Source organism: Temnothorax curvispinosus, unplaced genomic scaffold (genome assembly GCF_003070985.1).
Source record: "Temnothorax curvispinosus isolate PA1 unplaced genomic scaffold, ASM307098v1 QBEX01017911.1, whole genome shotgun sequence".
Taxonomy (NCBI): Eukaryota; Metazoa; Arthropoda; class Insecta; order Hymenoptera; family Formicidae; genus Temnothorax; species Temnothorax curvispinosus.
In genome coordinates this window covers 44,855-69,499 of record NW_020227691.1, presented here as the reverse complement: position 1 = coordinate 69,499, position 24,645 = coordinate 44,855, and the positions used below count along the sequence as shown (strand labels likewise).

Genomic DNA, 24,645 nt, shown 5'->3' with positions numbered 1-24,645 from the left:
AATTTTTAAAAATTTTTAAAGTTTTATAATTATTTTTAAAACTTTTAAAGTTCTCTTAACTATTATACGGCAAAGTTTTCCACTTTTCACGTTTTCGCCTTCTTTATTTATTTAAAAAAATAATAAGTACTCATCAACTGGTAGGTGTCGCGAGTGTCCCGAAGCTTGTTGCTTGCTGGTTGGTTATTGCAGGTTATGGGTTGCGAGATTGCATCAGTCAGAAGCACAGGGGTGCGATGACTGTTTACTCGCACCGTAGCACGTGTGATTCCTACATGCCTGCGATTGACGGCGAGTGTTTCTGACACGGTAACAAAGAAAGAATACCTAACGAATGAGGCCCAACGTGTGCTCGCTCGTAAAGCGTAATTATCGCACGTTGCCACTCTTCCCCATCGGTCGCGGCCTGCGGCAGGAGCTGCTGCCGGTCCTCTACAAGCAATTCTCGCCGATTCGCCACAACCACATGCCGCGCTCCGTCGAGCAGATGCTCGGCGTACAGAGGCTGAGGCAGAAGTTGAAAGATAAATCGATCAAGTATATCGGCAACACGAAGGTGTCCTTGCAGGTTGGTAGAACGCGAAACGGGAGGTCGACTCGACATTCCGGTGGAATGTCTCTAAACGAAATTTACCAATTGCAGATTTTGGGCAGCGGGGCCTACGGCACGTCGAGATGCGTCTACCTGACCGCGGGTCACACCAGGTACATCTTCAACTGCGGCGAGGGGACGCAGAGGTTGGCGTTCGAGCACAAGTACAAGCTGATCAAGTTGGAGCACGTGTTCGTAACGTCGGCAACCTGGAATAACCTGGGTGGCATGCCGGGGATGCTCCTGACGATACAGGACGCCGGGGTGCCGACGATCAACGTGCACGGCCCCAAGGGGATGGTGGATGTGTTCAATACCATCAAGAAGATCTCGTTGCTGCAGGCTCTGAAGATCCACGAGGCCAAGTGCGACGAGTCGGAGCCGTACGTGGACCCAGTGATGTCCGTTTCGTATGTTTCCATTACGAAGCCAGGTGAGCAGGATGCAATGCCTATCGATATAGGAGGAGAGGTGGTCGACAACATCAATTACTACGACTATAAGACTAATTCAAACGGCAAGCGAGTACCTGATAGAGTAGCGGAAACGGAGCCGAAGATACTGAAGGTCGAGCAGAGGCCTGATAAGAGAATGTCGACCGTAATGTCCTTCATCTGCAAGTTGCATCCTCGAGCGGGCACGTTGTGCTTAGAGAAATGTGTAGAGAAAGGGATGAAACCTGGTCCTTTGTTCGGCCTGCTCAAAGCCGGCAAGGACGTTACTCTTCCTGACGGCACGGTCGTTTTGAGCAAGGATGTTTGCTCGCCGGCGACGCCAGGCCCTACTCTTATAAGTATGTCGATAGAGAATCCTCATTTGAGCTTTCATTTTAAAGGCTAAATCTTTTATCTGTTTTAAATTTTATCTTGCGTGCAGTTGTAGAATGTCCATCGGAAGATTACTTGGAGTCCTTTGTAAATCATCCTGCCTTCGCGCGGCATCAAACGGGAACGGCAACCAAAGACGATGTACCGTACTGCGTCATTCACTTCACGCCGCAAAATGTGATGGACAATTCTCGCTACGTGAACTGGATGGGCAAATTCGGTCTCGGTACGCGTCACATAGTCGTGAACGAGGAGAACGAGTGCATGGGCACTGAGGCGGTGCACAGGCATCAGCATAAACTCCACATGCTGCATCCCGAGATATTCCCCTTCTTAAACGAGGAGAGCTTTCAAAAGAGGACGAGGGTGAGGCACATTTTTACAGCATCGAACTTATTCTTTAATTCCAGAAGTGTATCTAAGAATTGTAAAATTTAAAAATATCTAAAGAATAAAATTTAAGAGTATCTAAAGAATTAAAACATTTTTTAAATATATATACGAGTTATTCTTTTTTTTTCTTTTTAGGCGGAAGATCTGCCCATTATACATCGTCCCAGAACGCATCACACCATCCACCTACAGCCGCAGTTGACGTTTGACACGGAGAACGAGGTATCACTGCACCCGAAGGAATACGTAGACGAGGTTTTCGAGTTTGATGGCATTTTAGACGCGTTGGCGGAGTTGCAAGCGGACATCAGCGCCCGCACGAAGACGCTGCCTGTCGGCGAAGAGTATCCGAAGATCGTCATGCTGGGCACCGGTTCCAGCATACCGAGTAAAGTCAGAAATACAAGCGGCATACTTCTGTGGGTGGACGAGGACCACACCATGTTGCTAGATTGCGGGGAGGGCACGTTCGGGCAGATAGCGAGGATCTACGGGAGATCTGAGACGCCCAACGTCTTGAAAACGATCAAGGTACGACGATTATTAATTGTTTTCGTGAATTCCGCAGCGACAACTCTCGACAATACTCGAATTGTATTTCCAGGCGGTATATGTATCGCACATGCACGCGGATCATCACATCGGATTGATTGGCGTGCTGAAAGAGAGAGGGAAAGTCACGCAAGACCCGTTGTATCTGTTCGCGCCAGGGCACATTGCCGCGTGGTTGCAGATGTATCACAAACGTTTCGAGCCTGTCTTACAACGACTCACGCTGGTCTCGAACAGCGAGTTCTTCATGGACATGCACAATCCATCATCGCACAAATACAGAGATATGTACAACACGCTGAACGTGCAAGCCGTGAGGACGGTGTACGTCAAGCATTGTCCTTATGCTTACGGCGTTTCCGTGACCCTTCATAACGGAAAGAAAATAGTATATAGGTAAGTAATCTCATGAATATTTCTTCAAAATCTCAAGTTAATTGTCCATTCAACTGTGTAGACATAATCTTTCAACTATTTTATAATTTAGTTCAAAATAGATGTTTTATCTTTTTTTTTTTGACACGTAAATTATGGATATATTTCTAGTGGTGACACTATGCCGTGTGAGAATCTCGTGAAACTTGGTCAAAATTGCGACCTGCTCATCCACGAGGCGACGATGGAGGACAATCTGATAGAGGAAGCGAAACTGAAGTTTCACTCGACGGTCTCGCAGGCTATACAAGCGGGCGAGCAGATGGGGTCGAAGTTCACGCTGTTGACGCACTTCAGTCAACGCTACGCGGTCATACCTCACCTGCCGGATAACACGAACGGCCTTAAACTAGATAACGTCGGCATCGCGTACGACAATATGCACATCAGCCTGTCGCAGTTGCCGCTGTTGCCTTTGATGTACCCGACGTTGAAAATAATGTTCAACAAGCATTACCTAGAGATTGAGGACCGAGCTGCTAGAAGACAACGACTGGCTGAAGCAGCTGAGTAAATATTTTATACGATAGTATAAATTTGTTATTACAATTTCTACTTTGCTAATATCCGACACAGTCCTCTCTGTTGTTGGCGTGAAAAGTCAGCATTTTTAACAGATATTTTATGATATGTTGCATAGCAATGAATTTAACTAACCGTTAAGAGTTTAATTTTTAACGTGTAGATAAATTGTTCAAGCTGATCTGTAAACAAAGATGACTTCTCTTACGATGTTTGTATAAATCAGTCAGTATAAAACGTCGGAGAATCAAGAATTCACACTAAAACCGAGTACAATAGACATGAATCATTTTTTATATATTGTTCTGTATATAAGCCTGTATATATGTACAATCAGTTTGCGAAAGGAACTGCGTTTGTGGCTGGAGAAAAATAACTCGGCGACAAAGTCGTGACCAATAAAAAAATTGTCTTATTACATCCTTTAATTTATTACATCCATTGTTCTTAATACGGCTCTACCGTGAAAAAGTAGTAAAAAGAGAGACTGCCGCTTACATAATGTATATTTAAGAGAGTAATATGTGTATCGCCGTCAGTGAATCGAGACATGTAACATCTGAGCAACATCTTGTCGAAAGAGGTAAAATATTCAACGAACATATTTCTCGCCCGCTTCACATTCGTGTTTTGCTTTCGTTTAAAATTAAGCGGCGCGAGACGTGCGCATAGTACCATGCTACAATTAGTGTAATTAGTGATAATGATATTCAAGAGGCAAACATATATTTACACGAGACTGATGTAACTTAATATCTTTTTCTCTCACTCTCTCTCTCTCTCTTATCTGAATATCTCTCTCTCTCTCTTATCTATTCTCTTACATTTCGTGTAATTTTACTCGACATACCAGAAAGTTCTTAAATCCATAAAACGATCCTGCCGATTTTGCTCGTCGTTTACGAAAAGAGCGAGGAGATGAAATCTATCTTACTGCTAAAAAAAAAACGCGTCGAAGTATCGCTCCCAATGAACATAAGAAAAAAAGCGGAACAGGATTTCACAAATCCGTGCGGTGCGAATCTTTCCATCACCAAGCCTTAGAGAGTTCGGCATATTTCATTCACTTAACATACGCGGTAGGCTAGTATGTACGTGTGAAGCGGGGTAGTAGCGAAACTGCGTGTGCATCTCGTTAAACGAGCTTTCCTTAACTTATGATCGTAACAGATATATCTCGGTAATTAAATCTGGAAGGATCAATACCGAAGGATCTAACCGGGGGGGGCAGTGATTGGATATCGATCGGATATTGGATCTGCCTCTCTTTCAATTGCGCCTTCTTAACTGTTATTTCTATATATCCATCTAAATAATCTGATATATAAAAAATGTACCCATAACGATAGCAAAAACTCATCACCACGCTGTGAGCAGAAAGCAAAATCTGTGCTCCTCTCTGGACGCGCGATCTCTCACTGATCACATTATCATATAAATTCCTTTTATCTCAGAATAAGACAACATAAACTAAAATAGGTGTATATAATGACGATCGTTACATCAATTCTGCGATTGGCGACTCGCAGAATTACGAATGGACGTGATGCACACGAAAGATGTCGATATAAATTTGAGCTCGCAGCGTGGCAAACTGTATATACCTATAAATATATAAAGATATAAAAGTGTGTGTGTTACGTATAAAATAGACCGGTAGTTATAATAGCCGGTCCTTTGGACGTCTCTCGGACTTTTGCGTTATCGCGCGGTTGCGGGATGAAACCGTCAGTCTTGAATATACTGCGGATCCACGAAGCTCTACCGAGAGCAAAAGAAAAGTATATATTGGAGCAGAACGTCGAATACTGTAAACTGTCGTTCTGACGCGACGCGGTATGCTCAATTAAGTACGCGGCAAGAAGCAGCGCGAACCGCCGATCTCTCTCGTCGTTGTTATCCCGGGGATACGGATGCTGCGAGTTACGACCACAAAGCTGAGGAGGCAGTGGAATACACATCTTGCCCGTTGCATTTACGTTTCCATCCTTAGAACTCCCACTTCGTGGCGGACTCGTAGTCCGACTCGCCTAGACGCAGCGCGCCGTTCTTGCCCGCGGTGAGATACCGGCCGTCCGAACACTTGATGCAGATCCGTGACGGCTCGCGCAGCTCCAGGTAGAAGCCGTCGGACGGCACGTCCGAGTCCACGGTTACTCCCTCGCTGTCCGCGTGCCAATATTTCCCGTTTTGTCCTGCAATGAACGGACAAATGTGTGATAGAATCAATCCGGACGAACGTGAACTGGAAGGCTGGAATATTTTTTAGTGATATGCAATTAGCAGCCATCCCTCCTTCACGTTATATTATTTTATATATTATGCTTTTATATAATAAAATATTTTACATAATATGATTTTTTAATAATTTTAAATAATAATATTGTATATTATATTTTACGATTATGTGTGAAAAAAAGTATGTATGATAAAGTATTAATTCAGGTTGATTGAAGCGGCGATGAACGAATTTGCGAATCGAAGAAAGGTAATCACCTTTGAACCTGACTAAGCCGCGCTCGCATCGCTCGACGCGTATCGTCTCGTAAACGGCCTTGTTGCACTCGAGCTTGGGGCTGGCCGCGCTCTTGGGCCCGACGAAGCCCTGCTCGCATCGCAGCACCAGCACGGGCCGGTTCATCAGGTAGAAGTAATACTTGGCGGCGTCGGAGTCGTTGCCGTTCAACGAGTCGGCGTTCGCGTAGAGATGTCCGGATCGCTTAGTGGCCAGGAACTTGCCGTTATTCGCGCGCAACGCGACCGTGCCGTCGTCCGATTGCCACGCGAGGTCGAAGAGCGCGTTCGACGAGCGCTTATGATCTGACGCCTGTATGCCGCCGCCGGCCTCCAGAGTCCAGTAACGGTCCTGCATCGTTCGCACGTACCACCGTTTCGTCACCCGGTCGAACTCTAACTGGAATGTCTCGTGGCCGGAGATCTCGTCCTGATTGGCCGTCACGTCGACACCTAATCAATCGGAACGTCAATCAATAATTTTTAACTACCTTTCGATATTTCACGACGGAAGATCGTTAAACGTCTAGAAATTACCTTGCTTCACAGAAACGTATCGCTGGTTCAACGCCGCGACGAAGGACGCTTGCGGCAGAGATTCTTCCAACGAGAAAAGCTCGTCGCGCGTAACGGTCGTTGATCTCGATTTCAGAACGGCCTTACTTCCGATCGGTGCCAAGTACGCGCCGTGTATATCCCTGCAAAAGTTTAATTTATCGAAATTAATTCAACTCAGTTCAATTTAATTCGTCAAAATGTTTAATTAATGTTGAAATTAATTTCAATTTTGAAACAATTGCATCTCTTTCTTACGCTCGCCGGTATGAGATAATTTTTAATTAAGAAAGGCTTTATTCACGACATATGAAGAGGTGTAAAGAAATTGTGTGACTACCGAAGGGCGAGAAGACCAGCGTGGAATTCCGCGGCGTACAGGCAGTCTCGCGTGCAGGCGTCCAGGAGTTTGCCATCACGTGCGAGGTATTTATTGTTGCAAGTATGTAGCGCATAATGACCGCCCTCGGGCTTAGAATGACGACTGTCGTCGTCGCCTGTCGTCGGGCGAAATTCCAAGGTAAACAGGGTGTCCTCACCCCAGGGCACCGGCGCGTCCACATGGATCTCGTCCTGAGTGGCGCTCAGATGTGCGAAACGTTTCCTTCCGGCCGATCGAAGATTCACCTGAATAATTAAATCTCCCGATTAGCTTATCAAAAGCTTATCACCTAGACAATTAAGTCTCAATGCCTAATTAACTTTGGAAAGTTCAACAATTGTCTCATTAAAATTATTATTTTTATCTTTAACAGAAAAAATATATATCTAGGGTGTTTCTGGAAAAAACGCCCAGTGTATCTCGGATTTTTGAGTTTCAATAAAAAAATCAATTTTCAAACTAATCGAAGGAACTCGAAAAGATGCCCGATGGTACAACGTCACCCTGTATAAAGATACAGTACAATCGTAAAAGAATGAACAACTCGGCGGAACAAATCGAGACTGTCGGGGAAAATCAGTTGCTTGAGAAAATACAGTTATTAGTGAAGTTGTGCGTGTAACGACGACTGGATTGCGCAAAAACGGTTCGCCGTAAACGCTTCGCGAAATCTCGAGACGCAACGGGCTACTTAGGGTATATACCTGCGGTCTAGCGGCGAGGTGCACGAGCCAATACTCCGCCTCGCCTGGGGCCTTAGCGGTACACTTCAATTCATCTTGGCTCGAGCCTAAGAAGTAGCCCCTCTGGAGATTCTTCAGAGCCCATCGTCCGCTGCCTGCAATTTGTCACGATTGCCATGCCTTGAGAGAATCGCCGATATACGTTTACCCATTCATTACAGAGCCCCGATTGAGGCCGGATGTTTGGAATAACCGTCTGATTGGCAGACGCCAAGTCGGTAGAAGATAAAAATAGCCTCTTATACTTCGACCAGTTTGATTAAAGGATAGTTCGATGAATCGAACATTTCTGAATGATTGCGATGCGAAAATTATATTATCCCAATGTCGAAAGTCGGAATTGTTAAGATTTTCCTCCGTTCCCCTTTCGCCATTCGGTTAATATATATGTCTTTTAACGTATCTACTATTTTTTTTTTGCGAAGAAGATATCTTATCTTGACTTGGAGGATACGAAAAAATTTGTAGGGCGCAACTGGATTTTCTATATCTCTAATATCCCGATGTTTTATGCAAATTAAACAAGGTGAAGTCTAAGTACCGTCGGAAGCGAGTTGTATTTGAAAAGCGCATCCCGGATCTGACGAGTCCTCACTCTCGCACGTTACATTGCCAAACTGGTCGACCGCTAGGTATCGATCCAAGTGCGAGCGAAGGAAAACCTGATGCTCGCTGCCCTCCAGATTCCACAGTTGCTTCTTCTTCAGGCTCGACCCGTTAGCGTTGATTTTAAAACCGAACGTCTCCGCCGTTAGATACTTAAACTTTCCGTTGATCAGTCCAACCTGAAAGACACCTCACGTCAATCACCGTGTAACTCATTTATACTCTTTTACTATTGATTTTAATTAAAATTTGAAATTCAAATTAAATTAAAACATTTGTCGTGTCTATCGAGTAATTAAATGTTGAACAATTAATTCAAATAAGATTAAGAGGAAGAATAAGAAAAATGTTCGTTTCACCGTTAAGATTATCGATATTATTCGTAATTCAGTTGCGATTAGATTCGCGGGGTAATTTTATACAAGGCAGACGAGGAAGAGTAGATTGGATTACGGTGATCCCAATCTTCGTGCGCGATGCCGTTATTATCGCCACGTCTTCGTAGCCTCGGCAAGCTGCCGGTTTACATTAAAACTGACTTGCCTGTTCGACCGATCGGTATACGTACCGTCCATCCCGATTTGTCGACTCCATTCTCGGATCCTACATTCTCCGAACCGTTGCTCTGCATCGTGCTGCCGTAGCTGGAACGAACTCGGTTACTCTCGCTTTACCGAAACGATACCCCAAGTGTCTTCTCAACGTCTGAAACAAATACGCGTGATTAAACAACGGTCTCAACGGTATCGTGCACGCCGCGATTGTCTCGAGTGTCACGAAGACGAAGTAGTAAAAATTAAAAAAAAAAGGAACAAATTCCCGAGCGCGTCATTACGCGGTGATATTACGCTCGATCGCGTCCTGCAGTCGGAGAACCCGTTCGCAAGAATTTGCGGAATCTATACTTGTCTCGAGATCGAGGGATAATCAACGCGAGAAAGCATCACGTTCGCTTCCCCTGGCGCGTACTTCATCGCTTCCCAATCGAATTACGCACTTCCGCTTCCATCATCACATTCGCTTTACGTCGCTTCTCCGTATATAATTATGTAATTACACAATCGCTAGCCGCGCGCCGGATCTATAATACGTGCGTATGCAATTCTACGTGCGTGTGTATAAAATCATTCATTGTTCAATCGAGTCTCGATTGAAGTACAATGGAAATGGACAGGTGTGACCCTCGAATAATATATAGTTAATTGGTTCCGCGTGATTCGAGACTTAGGATTCGACAATTTTGGAGATCACGTTCCGTACAATTGGAAACCATGTGCAATTCAAGACTCCAGATGTTCATGTAAAATTGTGCATTTGGCTCCAAAGGATTATTAAAAAAAAAAATTGAAAAAAGTAGAGTTGTCACAATTATTTACCGTGTTATTCGAGGGTTACCTGTACATCGTGCTTATTACTCGCGGGACACACACACGAGTATGTAAATCCATGGGGGAAGAACGCGGGGTGCGGGAGGGTGCAGGCTTTACATTGCGCGTCGATTGAGAAATCCGCCGGTGCGCGTATTGATCCCTCGAGTCTCATCCCGACGCTATCGCCGCGACTCGGGACGCGAAACATTCGCTATTGTTTGCCGGACAAGCGTTCGCCCACTTCTCCATGGCTATACGTTTACACGTCACCATTAATCAGGTTTAATATTAACGTCGGGTTGTAACTTCCTAAAAACGCACGCTCGTTCACACAAAAGGATGTTTTGTTTCTTCTACATTCAAAGAAATCTTTAAGTCTCGATTTTGTCAAAGAAATACAGCAGATGTACTTTTTGTAATTTTACCTCAAGTTGGCGATGCAATTATAACAACTCGTTCAACGTTTACACGTTTTTTTTAAATTGGATTTATATCTATACATATGTTCGTCAATGATGTAGAGTGTAGAGTAATTAACAACAACTGGTGTTGTACAATCGGATTTAATGAGCGTTTGTACGAGATTGACATTTCACGTCAATAGTTATAACTATTGATGTTATTAAATCCGATTAATAGTGACGTGCAAACGTCCATTTCGCTCGTATATATGTCCCTCGCGCGGCGCGATTCTGCCGCGTTTTGGCCTGGTTTTTTGCCTCCGGTCTCGCGGTTTTAATCACAATTCTGCTGCATCATGTCTTACGCTACGATATTAACGCACCGTTGGCGTCCGTTGGAGATTTTCACTTCGCTAGAAACTTTCTGTAAATATCCACAAGAGGCTAATATTTTCACGAACGGAAAAGCTCTCGAAGCTCAAGCACTGTTAAATATTAAAGAACGAAATTTAAACCAATATCTTGAGTTAAATAACATTTGGTTATTTTTAATTGCCATTGGTGTTGAAATACAAAACGGTTTTATTTCAACTCCATTGGTTTAGTTAAATTAATATTGTTTTAGTTAAATTGACAACGTATTGAGTAGGGATGGTTAAAAGCGACTTAAATTGAGTATAATTCGACACTACGAATTTAACAATGAGCGATAGATTTAAATAAATCGTCGCGTTTCAAATCTAACAAGAGGATCTCCGCTTTCTTAAAATTTATGGGGGTCAACCAGAATGCGAAAGATTCTAACGTTCAGATCACCGTTTCAAATTATAGTTTCTTCTCGTTTAATATTGGCCCTTTTTCGACGGTGGCATTTACGTAGAGCGACAATTAAATACCAGCCACCCGATGACGATGGCAATCTTTCGTCGATCGCGACGATCTTGTATTAAGAAATGTTTTCAGGGATAATTATTAAATAACTTGACTTAAATAACTGAGATTCATTTAATTTGCTGCTGCGTTTATTTAATTCACAAACATTTAATTAATTTATTTTTGGTCTGTCGATAATGTACCAAATATTAACGAGATTATACTCTCAAGATTTCCATATTATTTTATCCGCTTATTTTTGCCTTTAATTTATTTAGTGTCTCCTGGGTTCCTGGGCCCATTAATCATCCTAAAATACACAATATATTTTCCTTAGTAAACGTGACAATATAATAGTGCTTAAACTTTAAGATGACAGAAATCATTTGTAACGATATTATTGTTTGAAAATGTTATATTACACTAAATATAAAAATTTAGATTTCTTCCCTTCATGTTTTGCTAACTTGCCATGCATAACTTCAAAAATATAACATAAGATTTAAAAATTTAAAAGAATAAAAATATTATGAAATATATCGAGCATCGTGAAATGCATGATAGTTTAAAGGATATGTGCCAATAAAAATAATTATCACATCATTTATTCTGTGTCACATATTTTGATAAATATCACTTGAAAGTAAAACTAACAAAAACATTTTCAATATTATATTTACGTGTAAGAATATAAATAATGCATGCTTTTACAACGTGTTTTAATTTTGTTGTAAATTTGTACTGTCACTAATAATAAATAACAAGTCATAAACTAATATAAAAAATTTCGTATTCCGCGTAAAAAGATTTGCTTGCATACCTTTGTAGAAAATATATGACTGACAGGTAAAAATGTAACAGGATAGAATGACCAAAATAAATTCATATGCGATATTCTACATACGCAAAATTATATCATCTTATTTTAATTATTGTTTAGAGTAATATTAAAATAATTTATCGTACCAAAGTATGGTCAGTTTCAGCTGTAGCCCCAGGTTCTGCATTAATAGCCGGGATATTAACTGCGACCAAGATCGCAATTAAAGCGAATAATAAAATTACAGCTTTCATGTTCGCTTTCTCGTAGTAATAAAAAGTAAAATGTATTATTCTTATACGTCTCGCTGCGTATATTTCGCGACTGACATACTTGATTTCGTGGTCTAACTAATTTATAGAGAAACTTGTATCTATACATTGGCGATAAAAGTATATATCAAGAACATAAAATAGAAAATATACACTTTTTATTTTTTCAGTTTACGACGAAATTTATCAAGCATCGTGAGATGCGTAATAGTTTGAAAAATATGCGACCACATAAAGATAATCATCACAATTTTTATTACTACAGAGTACCTACACCAGTAAAGAGATTTGCAATATTACTGCGTGTTGAACATGTGTCAAACTACAAATTAAACATATTTTTAATTCATAATAAACCTGAATGTCGATATTTAAAATTTGCTTATAAATTTCATATATGCATTTTATAATATTGTTCCGTTTCTATTCAAAATTATCTTTTAATCTGGATTTCAGAAATAGAAATTTATAATCATTGTGTTCCAGAAATAATGTCTTTTTGTCACATTTCGTTTGCACTTATATTATACAATTGTTTGTTACAGATTTAAATATTCTTTTCAAATATACATATATATTTTTTATTTATATTTGCATATATAGATATATATATTTTAATTCTTCTATTTTTTTTTAAAGATTTGCTATATTATTTCTCTAATCTATATATTATATTAATAATTTATTAATCTACAGAATGATATTTATTGTAATATCTGAATATCTGTATGTATAATAGGATTGCTTTACTTTTCCAAAGCAACATTTTTTGCATTAAAACATAATTTTTCTTTAACAAAATCATTTAAGTTTCAACGCAAAATATTTATTTTACTTCGTTTGCATGTAAAACTGTCTATGGAATAGGTGAGATGGTTGATCAACAAGAAATTAATTTAATTTGCTGCTGTATTTATTTGGAATTAATACGTTTATTTTTACAAATATAACGCCAATAATGTATTACAATGACATTAATAAAATCTCATTGCTTTTTTAGATTTTTTATTAAACAAATATTTTTCCACTTTGTGCTTAACATAATCTACTGGTGATAAGACCCAGTTTTTCGTATTCCATCTTGAGTTTTTCCTACAATATAAACATAGATTTCTTAATAAATTTATTAATTGATTTATTGATATGTAAATTGAAAAAAATAATATCAAAACAGTTTTAAAGAATGATGTCATGTTACAAATCTGACTTTCTTTTGTTATAATTTTTCAAATATATTACAAAATAAGGAATTTACAAGATTAAACATGACTCGATGATAAAGCTGCGTTAAAAACACATTAAGTATTATATTTTTGTGTAAAGATATAAACAAATCTTGGCAATTGTATATTCAATTTGTAAATTATTTTATAATTATTTATTTTTCCCAACAATAGGTAATAAACGATGAATATTAATTAAGTCATAAAAATATAAAAAAAATTATTTGCTTATCTTTACACTGTAAAATATAGACAACTATATAAATGAGTAATAAACAATATTTTCAAGATATGTAGTTAAATCAGTTTAAGTTAAAGAGGTTAGAATACTGTACCTTAAATCTTAATAAACTTATTTAGCAAACTTTTCACTGCTGGTGGCAAAAGCGCAGGGTTGGCAAAAGCATCGGCAAAAGGTTTAGCAAAAGCCTCGGCCAAAGCTTCAGCTAGAGCACTAGGGTTGGCGAAAGCCTCGGCCAAAGGCTCGGCAAAACCATGAGCAAAAGCTTCGGCAAAAGGTTCAGCCTTAGACTCGGCCTTAGGATCAGCAAAAGCATTAGATTCTGGAGAAGCTTTCGCAGCTGGATCGGCCATAGGTCCTCCATTAGTCGGGATGATAATTGCGACAAGGAGCGCAAGTCCGAATAAGAAAATTACAGTCTTCATTTCTTCGCTTGAAATCACTGCGTTATATTACGTAACGTTTAGTGTCTTCCCATAGTTCCCATAGCTGACTGACAATTTATACAAAAAATTGTGCTCTGCTATCGACATAATAAAATATATCGAAAATATAAAATGTTAATGTGTGCTTTAATGACTCATTGTCAGTATTTTTCTTAAAATCGCGCTTCGTAATATCCTCATATGATGTCAATATCTTCAAACGATTATTTTTATAGATGAATGTGTTTAGAAACATGTTAAAAATATTAATGTATTTTAGAAAGAGAATTACATAAAAATATAATATACGTTATTAATAAATATTACAAAAAAGTCATTTAAATAATAAAAAAATATGTTTTTGACTATGTCGTAGAGAGAATCTATCAAAGTTTTATTTCTACTGCTAAATATCGATATAAAAGTATCGATTATATGGATTTTTATTATACGCTTTATATGCTCATTGATATGGAAGTATGCAAGATTATTTTATAGCGATTCAAACTTTGTTGCGTCAAAAGAAAAACGTTTAAAAAATTTTATATGCACGTCGTGCAGCACGTTTCATGATTTAATATTATCATTTTGTTGACAAAATGTAGCGATATAGAAATCGTGACCTAATAAAATGAAACAGCACGAAAAATATTACTCGCATCAACAGAATTAACATTAGAAATACTGTCGGTATCTTCTACTAAAGTTTTTATTGTCCATCTTTTTACAATTGTTGTTGCCCAAATGACAAACATAACTGATGTCAAAAAACGTCGTCTAACATTATTAAATTCAGAGTACTGAAGTTATTCCGATGTTATCTACTAACAAATTATTAATTGCTTTGTTAACAATTTTTATCAATTTTATAAAAATAAAAGAATCTGACACGCTTACACTTTCAATTTAAATGTTTGTTTTTAATTTTTTTTAAATTATTTCAGTTACGCCGAAAATTCTAAAATTATGATTTTTTTATGTGCTGTTCTTAAAATTATTTCAGAATTAAAATTTTTCTTATTTTCTTTTAGCTCTAAGGGCAAAAAGAAAAGGAAGACAAGCTCTAAGCAAAATTAGGCGCACGTATTTCAGTAATGAAAAGTAAAACACATCGCATAACATTTTATTATTCAGATAGTAGATAAATCAAATTAAATAAACAAGAATAAAAGCAAAGACTTATAAAATCAAATTATAAAATCAAAAGCGCACCGTAATATAACAAGTACAAATACAATTCTTTCATCAATATGACAAATAAAATACAATAATTCTTCCGGTGTACTACTTAGCTGCAGTAACTTATTGTTATAAAAAAAGGAATTTTGTTTGCATGCCGTTATCGTTGATAACGTCTCGTTGCAATTGTCGAGACAGTAAATTTTCTGAACAGAAAACCGTAGAGATGAACGATAAGTGAGTAAATTAAATATTTACGAATGCAAAATTTGCATATTTTGCATTAGTCATTTATAACCCCCTTCACCTATCCGCATTTTTTCATGTTATTTTATTTACCATTAAAATATCATATCAGAGATAAGTTTTATTATGTACAACATACATATTTATTTATTTGTTTGTTCCAACAAGTCACCCGATGACGATGGCGATCGTCGCGCGTCTCGAGAATCTCTCGCCGGTCACTTAGGATCAATTCGTGCCTGTTAAATCATGGCATTCGCCACCCGGTTGCAGTTTTAACCGTTAATTCAACCGAGCGAGGAGCGCTTTACTCGAGAGGGTATCAACCTTCGCCCCGCCACATCCGCACCTGAAACTCCCTGGAAAGACGAGCCCGAGAAGATTATCTCCCGGAACGTCCTAAACATCGACGCATTTAAGTGATTCGCGTCCTTAATCTGATCTGGCGATCGATTTCCGTCACCGAGATTCGTCGAGGAGACTCGCCGCTGAAAAAAGTTAATTCGCGGAGATGCTACGGCTCGAAGCTATTTACCGCAAGTGGCAGAGAACGTAAACGAGTAGTCGCTCGTAAACGCTCTCGACGTGTCATTGAACCGGCTACCGGTGTATGTTATATTCCATCTCGCGATGCGCGAGAGACTCCGAAACCCAGGACTCACGTCTCACGTGGCGATCGATGCGCGATATCCATCCGCGGGAGATCGCGCATTAAAGCGACTACGGGGACGTTGCGCCGCCAATTTCCCGCATCGAAGCCAAGTTCCCACAACGTGTCTTTAAAGCGTTTTACGCCCAGGAATAACAGAGGAGTTCCTTGAACTCGTGAAAGGAATCTTCTTTCCTTCGGTCTTTACCGAGCCGAGCGTGACCGTGATGATTCCAGAAAGATTCACCGCGAGAGAGACCGAAAAAGAGAGCGGTTTGTGTAATTTGAGCCCAATTACTCTCCTCGGAAATGAAAACTCTGTAAAGGATATTTAAGAATTACTCACAGCTTTTTACTGTTAAATTCATAGTGTCAAATTACAATCAATTAATTTGAGTCATATTCAACCATTCCTATAGGTCGCCACTGCTTTTACTCAATATATGTCGTTAATTTAATTAAACAATGTAAATTTAACTAAACCAATAAAGTTGAAATAATGCTGTTTCACAGATATTAAAATAATAAATTTCGGCATGGTAGTTAAAAATTATAAAATGCTATACTTAACTCAAGGGTATTGGTTTAAATTTCACCCTTTCATATTTAACAGTGTTCCATCGCGTACGGGTGGGAAGCTGTACATGAGAAATTAATTGGAAGGGATCCATAACGACGATAAACGTTTAAATATCTGATTGCCATTAAGGTTGCTTCTGGTTTAAATAGCTTTAATTTCTCTCAACTCTTATTAACGCTTTCCATTATCATAAATATCGCGATTTCGGGGCGTCTCGCGCGCGATCTCGAGAAAGGTCGTCGCGGGTATGATTCAGCGAGTGAAAAATAATTTTTATCCGGTACAAAAATTCCGAGCTACAAGCGTGAACAGTGAAAGCAGGCGTCCGTCGCTTTGTCAACGCGGTCGGGTGGGTTCGCTCTTAAATTTTCCCGTCACGAACCCGAACGGAAATACTTTCAACCGCAGCGCGGACGAGGACAACGTTGAAGCACGAAGACGCGTGCGACGCGTTCGACTCGATCGCAAGGAAATCGACAAACTGCCTTCGATCTCGCGACGAACGAACTGTGGGATCGCTCATCAATCAGAGCTAGATCGATCAATTTTATCTCATTAGTAAATTATCCATTTTATTAATTCTTCCATAAATCGAAAGGTATCAACAGGCTATTGATTCTCTTGCTATTTGCTGCCGCGAATAAACGGTAGATAAATAAATCATTTGTTAGGGCGATAAAAGGGACTCGAGGGCGGATCCGCGAACCGGTCGGATTTAGAACGATAAATACCCGGCGCGAGTTTACCGCACTCGAACTCGGCGTGCGCCGGCACTTTTACGAGCGCAAACGTATATGACGAGCAACGCGAGCCGTATGGCGAAGCAGATATCGGTCCAAGAAAAGCCGCAAGCGGGTTCTTTGGCCGAACCCGGCGATCGCCCGAGGACACCGATGATGCACGTCGTCTCGCTCGATCTGCAGCCTCGCTCGGCCCTTTCTACCGTATCTAATCTTTTTCTTTGAAAACACGTAACAGAGTTACTCGATACCAATGTAGGTACCTAGTTGATGTATCCTTTAGATAAATTCGCTCTAGCGATACGTATATAGGTATGACGTTTAACCGGATGTTACCTTCCAGCGAGTTCTGTATATGTTTGCTGTGTCTCACTGTGGAATTTTCATTGTCACAAGCGTACAAAATATCGTGTAATATGATTAAGTAAAACTAGATCCCCGCGCGTAGGAATGTATACTGTTAAATATTAAAGGATGAAATTTTGCTATAATAATACCTTGAGTTAAATAACAATGTTATTTTTAATTACCATGTGCCGAAAACAAAACTGGAATTATTTTAATTTCATTGTTTTAGTTAAATTAACGAGTAGGATCAGTGACGAATTGTTAAAAAACTCAAATTGTATTTGACACTATACGAATTTAACAGTGCATTGTCTCGTTTTAGCGTTGTGGTTTTTTTACTTTGTTTTATATTGTATCTTTACAAAAAATTGAGCGCCGTGATAATCAATGTAAGTATTAATTATTTAAAAAATTTTCAAAATGTACAAGAATACATGTGTGCTCCCCTATCTCTCTCGTGCAGGGGTTGGCAAAAATCTTTTCCGTAAGAAACAAGATAAAAACTATTTTAGACTTTACAGGCCAAAAGAAGCAAGATCCAAGATGTTACGTAAGTACTACTTGCGTAACAAGAGAGGAAAACAAAATTCTCATAATCTTTTTATTAAATAAAATCCAAAATATAATAATTACAGGCGGCGGGTCGCGGTTTGCCGACTTCTGCACTAATTAATCAGTGGAAAATGTAAAAAGGAGCGACACACCGCGCGCTCCGTGAAAATTCTATAACCGAAACGAGAACGACGACCGCTAAAATATTTAACTCGATAAAAAGGATTAATATATACGTTCGGGCGTTTAATTAATTGCTCCTACCTCCGAATTATCGCGGGAATGGCGCCGCGGCTCGCATTCCCGTTCCGAGATATTGGCACTAATTGGAGAAAATCCGCGGTGTGTTTTATACGCTCGAGCGTGAGCCCGCTCGTGCGATTTAGCCGAGCTGCTTCCGACGGGATCGGCGCGGAGCGGCGATGAAGTCACGCGAGCGCCCGCGAGCGAGTCCGCGTCCGGCTCTCGCCGGCAACGGAATCCGTTAACGCGTCCGGAAATGCGTCGTGGAAAGAGGACCGCGCCGTCGGCGTGAGAGATTATAAGTGTAAATAAAAACGGAGGAAAGAGAGGAAAGAGAGCGCCGCGGGCAAGATCCGTGTCGAGCCGCGTGGTGTGAGGATGTAACGAACGGTACACAGACGTCCGGTATCCCTACATCACGTAACGATACACGGCGATAAACCGATACATTTCGTTCGCGTAAAATGTACGAGGTGTGTGTACATCGCTCGCCTTACGGCCACAGACGTGTATCCGAAGGAGATCAGCTGGAAAGAAATTTTCGCGATCGTCCCGTTACCCGAGGCGTTTGTGATCTCGCGAGGATTGTACGAGGCCCACTTTAGACGATCTGCCGTAATTCTGTTGCGTCAGAATTCTGTTTGTTACGATGAGCGCCTTTCGTGACACGGAGCACGCTTGAAGAGAATCAAAATATATGTATAAGTGCATATTAATTTTCTATGATGTGTAACTCTAAAGTTACACATTCACATATCATTCCTCTTATGTCGAAACCATGAATGTACTTTTATGACTAAAAAAGGAAATAATAATCAAAGATTATTTTATAGTCAAAAATTTAAGTCCGAAGTAAAAACTGATATCTACATGAAAATTTAAAAAATGTCGATCAAATTTTGGCGATTTTCGGACTTTACAGCGACGTAAAGTCCTTTTCGTAGAGTTAAATTATTAACATAACACGTAGTAATATAAATTACCGAACGAGCGACAGAACTTTGAGCGAAATTTTTCGATTCCGCGCGAAAGTTGCAGCCGCGACCTGTCCGCGAAAAATCTACGGCAAGAAACCGGCGCGGTACGCGCGACTCTCGCGCGTGCTCGCATTTCCTTCTCTCATTTTTTTGCACGCTTGCACGCCTGCCGCGGACCCTTTTTGCCGTCGGATGACTTTCGCAAATGCCCGTCGCGATGATGGTTAAGTAACGCTGAGTGCGTGATAGCGGCTGCTTCGAGTCGTCCGTCCGCGACGATCGAACGATCGGCAACAAGAACCGCGTTCTCCGGTTGATCGTCCGCAATTTGGATGATCGCGACAATTGCGATACTCAATTACCTCGTGCGCTGGTACTCCAATTTATCCGTGCATAGGGTGTCTCACCCTTCAAAGCCTGCGACCTTATATAATTTTAGATTCTCGGGTCGGTTGACGAAAGATTGCGCGTCCGCCGGGACGGCGCGACGCGTTAATTGTAAAATTAAATGTCTCGGTGTAATTAGATGCGTTCCTTCAGCCGTTCGTTAGACACGTTCCTAACGCGTCGAGAGACCGTCAGGGTAAATTTGGCCGAGCGTGCGGCTCGTTCGGAGCGTTACAAAGCGTCCTAAACCTGCGGCTGCAATAAAACGTCGGCGCGAGGAGCGACGTAACAGTGTCCGCCTCGTTTAGCTTTGACGAGAATAATACGTAATCCATGATCGCTTTTGTGCTACTCGAGTTCCACTCGGAATGCGATCCGCTCGCTATTTATGGATACGATTCCGATTGAATTTAATTGGCGCGACTCTCAGTCTTTTCCTATCCGGGAAGGCAAAGGTAAGATTTGCCTTAAATTTTCTTTTTTTTTTTCTAAATCAAAACGAGTGAAAACGTATTTGAAAATATGTTTGCACATTACGGCCGAGAGCGCATCTTCGTAATTACAGTCTTGGTAATTACTGTCGAATGGCGATTGCACTTTCTCCTTATAATTTGAAAATTGCCAAGCCGCGTTATTATAAAGTTTAACCGACGCCGGTGAAAGCCGACCGTTCTAAACTAGTTCTGAGTGCGTTATGTCGTCGCAGAATCGTGCATTCCCTTTTGCGTCGAGCGGAAGGACGGAGCAAAGGTGTAAAGTGCAACTTCTAAATTACCCACCGCACGAGCGTGCACAATTCTCCTTGCATTTAACTCGTTGCTATTGTGGTGAAAATATGCAGCGCGAGGTGGGGTTTATTAATAAAGCTCGAGTCCCAATGACGAAACTTTTAGAATATTTCAAATCAAATTCGGTTCTCGGACTCACAAAATGCACCAATAATATCGCCAAAATTATTTTTAACCCTTAAATGCACAATTTTTCATATAGCATTCTGAGTATTTTTAGAATACTTCGAATTCAAATTCGGTTCTCGGACTCAGAAAACTAACATCAATAAAATTGTCAAAGTCGCTAATCCTTCAAAGGTCCCTTATCAGACGTGCAAAGTTGCGCGTTTTCAGTTCAAACTTCACAAAGGAGAGCATCACGGAGCATCGAAAAGTCGCTTCGTACGTGTGCAAAGCTGCGCACATAAAGGGTTAAAATGGTTTTTTTTCTTTATTGCAACGACAGACACGGAGCAGTTGTGAAAATAACGCTTTGTAGTACCTGGGATTCGTCGCACCCCGCCTTAACGACGAACGGGTTAAATGGCCGCGTGGTTATTACTCCCACGGACGCACACAATCGCGGGGCGCATTAATCTCGCGGCGATAGCGCCAGCCCCCAGACGTTACATATTTATTCTAGACATTTATTCCCTTTCGCATCACAATAACGCGCTATCAATGGACTTTGTTTTGGCTGACAATCGCGTCGACGCGAGTCCCCGAAAGGGCATATCTTATTTCATCGTATAAAGCACTTTTTTCATTTCTATTTTAAACGAGAAACGCGCAAGGCGCAGATAAGAGGAATCTTAATGTAATTTTTAGAACGTGTTCATAAATCGTGCGTTTCGTGAAAGATGAGAAAAACGCGTCCAGCAATAAAGGAGAATGTGTCGTTTTACTCGTTGTGTAATTAGCTGCCCTACGCAAGTGACAGAATCTGTCGAGGGTCTCGGGGGGACAAACGTTTCGTTAACGAATCCACTGGCGCATTTAATTCGACGGGTACACTCAAGAGCGCTGATCAAGCCTCTTGACCCTTCCGTCGTGAAGGGGCCCAAGTTGACATTAAAGGCCACCCGAAGAGAAAAAAAAAGAATCGAGCGCTCGTGTTCTACGCAATTAAAAATGCATTTCCGGATTCGAAACCTGATGGCAATAAAATCTTTACAGATTAAAAAAATTCTTATTAGCATTATAAATGATAGGCGCGTAGTTTACTGAGTTAAAAAAAAGTATTCGATACAAAATTCACACAGAAGTTTATTAAATTATTATTAGGCTACCAAGACCGAGAAAATAGCATCTTCTTTAATTCATTGTAAGAAATACATGTGTTTCAAACGCTACCCCTACGTGCAAATCTTGACTACGATTCTGATTAAAGAATGGAAGGAAAACCGGAGCTAACGGACCGCGGATAACACTGTCAAATTATATTCAATTTGAGTCATTTTTAACCATTTAACCATTCCTACGTAAGTGTCGCCCCACTGGTACTATTCAATTTTAACTAAACCAATGGCGTTGAAATAATCATGTTTTGTGTAAAATAATAAATTTTAACTTGCATGGTAGTAAAAAATAAAATGTTATTTAAACTCAAGGTATTTAAATTTCATCTTTTAATATTTGACAGTGCAGCCGAATAGAACAAATCGATTCTCACGGGATCGGAAACCGTGGGGGCGAAACAAGATAAGAAGAGGAGTGAATCGACTCCGTTTTTTCCCGGTTACTTCTCCCTTGGAGCGTCGATGTGTCACATCGCGCGGCGCCCTTTACGTTTCGACCGGGCCCGACCCCACCCAGCGGGCGGGCGGACAAGGCGGGCAGGCAGGCAGGCAAGCAGGCAAAACGAAGAGAAGTCGGAGCACAACGTCGAGTGACTCACCACCCGGCGCTTCCGCACGAAAACGAGCCTCCCTCGCAACCCCCGCTGTCGCACGCGAAGGCCGGTAAAAATAGTAGCGAAGGCCGCGGCGCGGGCGCCGCGTCGACAGGGCAATTTTCACGCCGCTCGCGCCGGGCCAAGTGCTCGTACGCCCGCCCGCCTCTCGAAGGGCTCTCCGGCTCACGGTCTCCATGGGAACTGACCCTCGGCGGCGCGAGCCCTTCGAGGGCTGCGCAAGCTCTCCCGCGGGATTTACGCAGGGTTCCCGAACGCGTTCTCGTCCTGCTGCCGGGAGTCGCGGCGTCCTGCCTGCTCGACACTCGCGCGGCCCGAATTGGGGTAAATCGAGTTGTCCGCCGCCCTTCCTGCCGCCGGGGGATGCCATTTGCGTTAAGACCGACGATCGGCCGACTCTTCCTAGATCGTAAACGAGGTACAGGGTGCCCTGGATCGCGGTTGATTAAAAGACCGCTGGGATGAGTCCCGAGGTTGAAGCTTTGTTCTTCCGTTTGGCTTCCGAGACTTTGCCTTTATCTGACGAATCTAATCGCTTGATTTAAATCCTAACTTTTGCCGGAGCGGGATCGAGGCGTCTCTCGCGCATCTTCTTGTCCATTAGGGGTCGACTTTTCCTTCGTGAAAAACCTTCGGGAGTAACTGCATGATAATAGAGTTACGTTAGAACGATTAAGTTAGAACAATTAAAGTTGAATTAATATAAAGATACAAGTATACTTCGGTCATTGTACTTCGGTTACAGCCTTTCGAAGGTTCTAAAAGATACACAAGAAGGATAACGTACGTCGTGGCGTTCGTGTTGGCGACCCGACGCTCGAGTTTACGTCGCGACGTCGCGTCGTTCGCGTCGAGAGACTCTCGAGAAGGAGAGTCGCGCGCCCTTTGTCGCTGAGAGGGGTGTTGAACCTTCACCTACTACGCAATACCGGCCCGAGGTAAGGAGAGGAGCGTCGCGGGGGGCCGGGGGGACGGCTGGAAAACCCGTTCCTCGAGCGAGGGCATTTAAAAGACGAGCGTTGCGCTCGGATCCCCGGCGGTTCAGGGCGTTGTTATTGTTTTCAGGCGTTCATCCCTCCACCCCTCCCCGTGGGGGGAAATCCTATACGTTCGGAAGAACGGAGCCGGGGCCGGGACGCTCGCGTTATCCGGGGGCCGGAATTCGCGACGTCGTCGGTTCGCCGCGTTCCGCCGATAAGCACGAGCAGGAAGCTGAAACCGCCGGCTTCTCCTTACCTCCTTTTCTCTCACTCTCTCTCTGTTTCTCCCGTCCGCTTCCGCTCTCCTTGACCGCGGAGTTCTGCTTCCCTCGAGCGTTCGCTCCTGCCGCTTGGCACCTCCGAGCGTATCGACGGCACACACACGTCTCGGTCCCGGCACGTACTCGACTACGACTCGACTCGGCCGCGTCTCGGTTTCGTCGCGCGAGAAGAGAGACGAGAAAAGACGGCGAAGACGGCGACGACGACGACGACGACGAGGAGGGCGAGCAGGGAGGCGGAAAAGGGAGAACGACGGACGTCGCGAGAGCGAACGAAGAGGAGCCAGCCGGCACTCGCGAGAGGTGCGCGCAACGCTTGTACCACACGCGGATCGACGCTCGTCACGCTACTGAGTGTACTGAGCGAAGCTGAGCTGACTGCTGAGGCCCGCCGCGCCGCTCCTAGGCAGCGGGCAGGCAGGCCCCGACGCCCCGTCGCGACGACGCGGGAGCGCGCGAGGGTGGGGAGGCCGTGCTCCGGCTCTCTAGCGATGGCGACGACACCCTCGCGCGGAGAGGAAGCCCTCGAACGCTGAGAACACCCTTTTTTTAATGAATAAAAAGAACCGTGATCATTTGAGCTTTTGTCGAGGAAAAAATATCAACGGATGAGATCCCGCGTGTATCATTTCGCTCATCTTGCAATTAGCGTTCTCTCCATTTGGATTCATATTCTCGGTAAAATTGCAGAGACGACTCCGCGAAGCGTCGCGAATCTGAAGAGAGGCAGGGATTAATAACGCGCGATGGAACCACGGGTACCTGCCGTCGGATGCCAACCTGAACGGCCTGGGAATCCAGGCATCCCCTTGCTCCTCTCATCCCTTTAGACAAGTGCGCGCGGTACTTGTTCGACGGACGCGAGCGAGTCGAAAGTCGAAACCGGTCCAGGCCCATCGCTCGCAGCTGACTCGGCATGGAGTTGAACGAAAGAGAGAGAGAGAGGGGAGGGGTAGCGCGCAAGGGTGAACGCGCATCGAACTGTCAGCGGTTAGGTTAGGTTTCCGTAGGGGCGGTGAACCTCGTCCGAGGTCCTCGCGCCGCGCCGGCCGGTC

The 24,645-nt window shown here is 42.3% G+C and overlaps 2 protein-coding genes across 2 annotated transcripts; one reads left to right on the top strand and one right to left on the bottom strand.

Moving 5' to 3' along the window:
• The first annotated feature begins 156 nt into the window (after positions 1–156).
• On the top strand, positions 157–3,739 carry LOC112467951 (ribonuclease Z, mitochondrial). Its single transcript, XM_025036915.1, has 6 exons — positions 157–568; positions 644–1,385; positions 1,469–1,785; positions 1,948–2,343; positions 2,417–2,760; positions 2,911–3,739. Exons 1-6 carry the CDS (start codon positions 335–337, stop codon positions 3,311–3,313), a joined length of 2,436 nt encoding a protein of 811 aa, XP_024892683.1. The 5' UTR covers positions 157–334; the 3' UTR covers positions 3,314–3,739.
• LOC112467952 (protein singed) lies at positions 3,717–23,995 on the bottom strand. Its single transcript, XM_025036916.1, has 8 exons — positions 23,566–23,995; positions 8,690–8,826; positions 8,057–8,300; positions 7,477–7,610; positions 6,731–7,017; positions 6,373–6,533; positions 5,818–6,288; positions 3,717–5,516 (listed from the first exon to the last, which is right to left on the bottom strand). The coding sequence occupies exons 2-8, from the start codon at positions 8,750–8,752 to the stop codon at positions 5,311–5,313; spliced, it is 1,566 nt and encodes a 521-aa protein (XP_024892684.1). The 5' UTR covers positions 8,753–8,826; positions 23,566–23,995; the 3' UTR covers positions 3,717–5,310.
• Between the last annotated feature and the right edge of the window lie 650 nt (positions 23,996–24,645).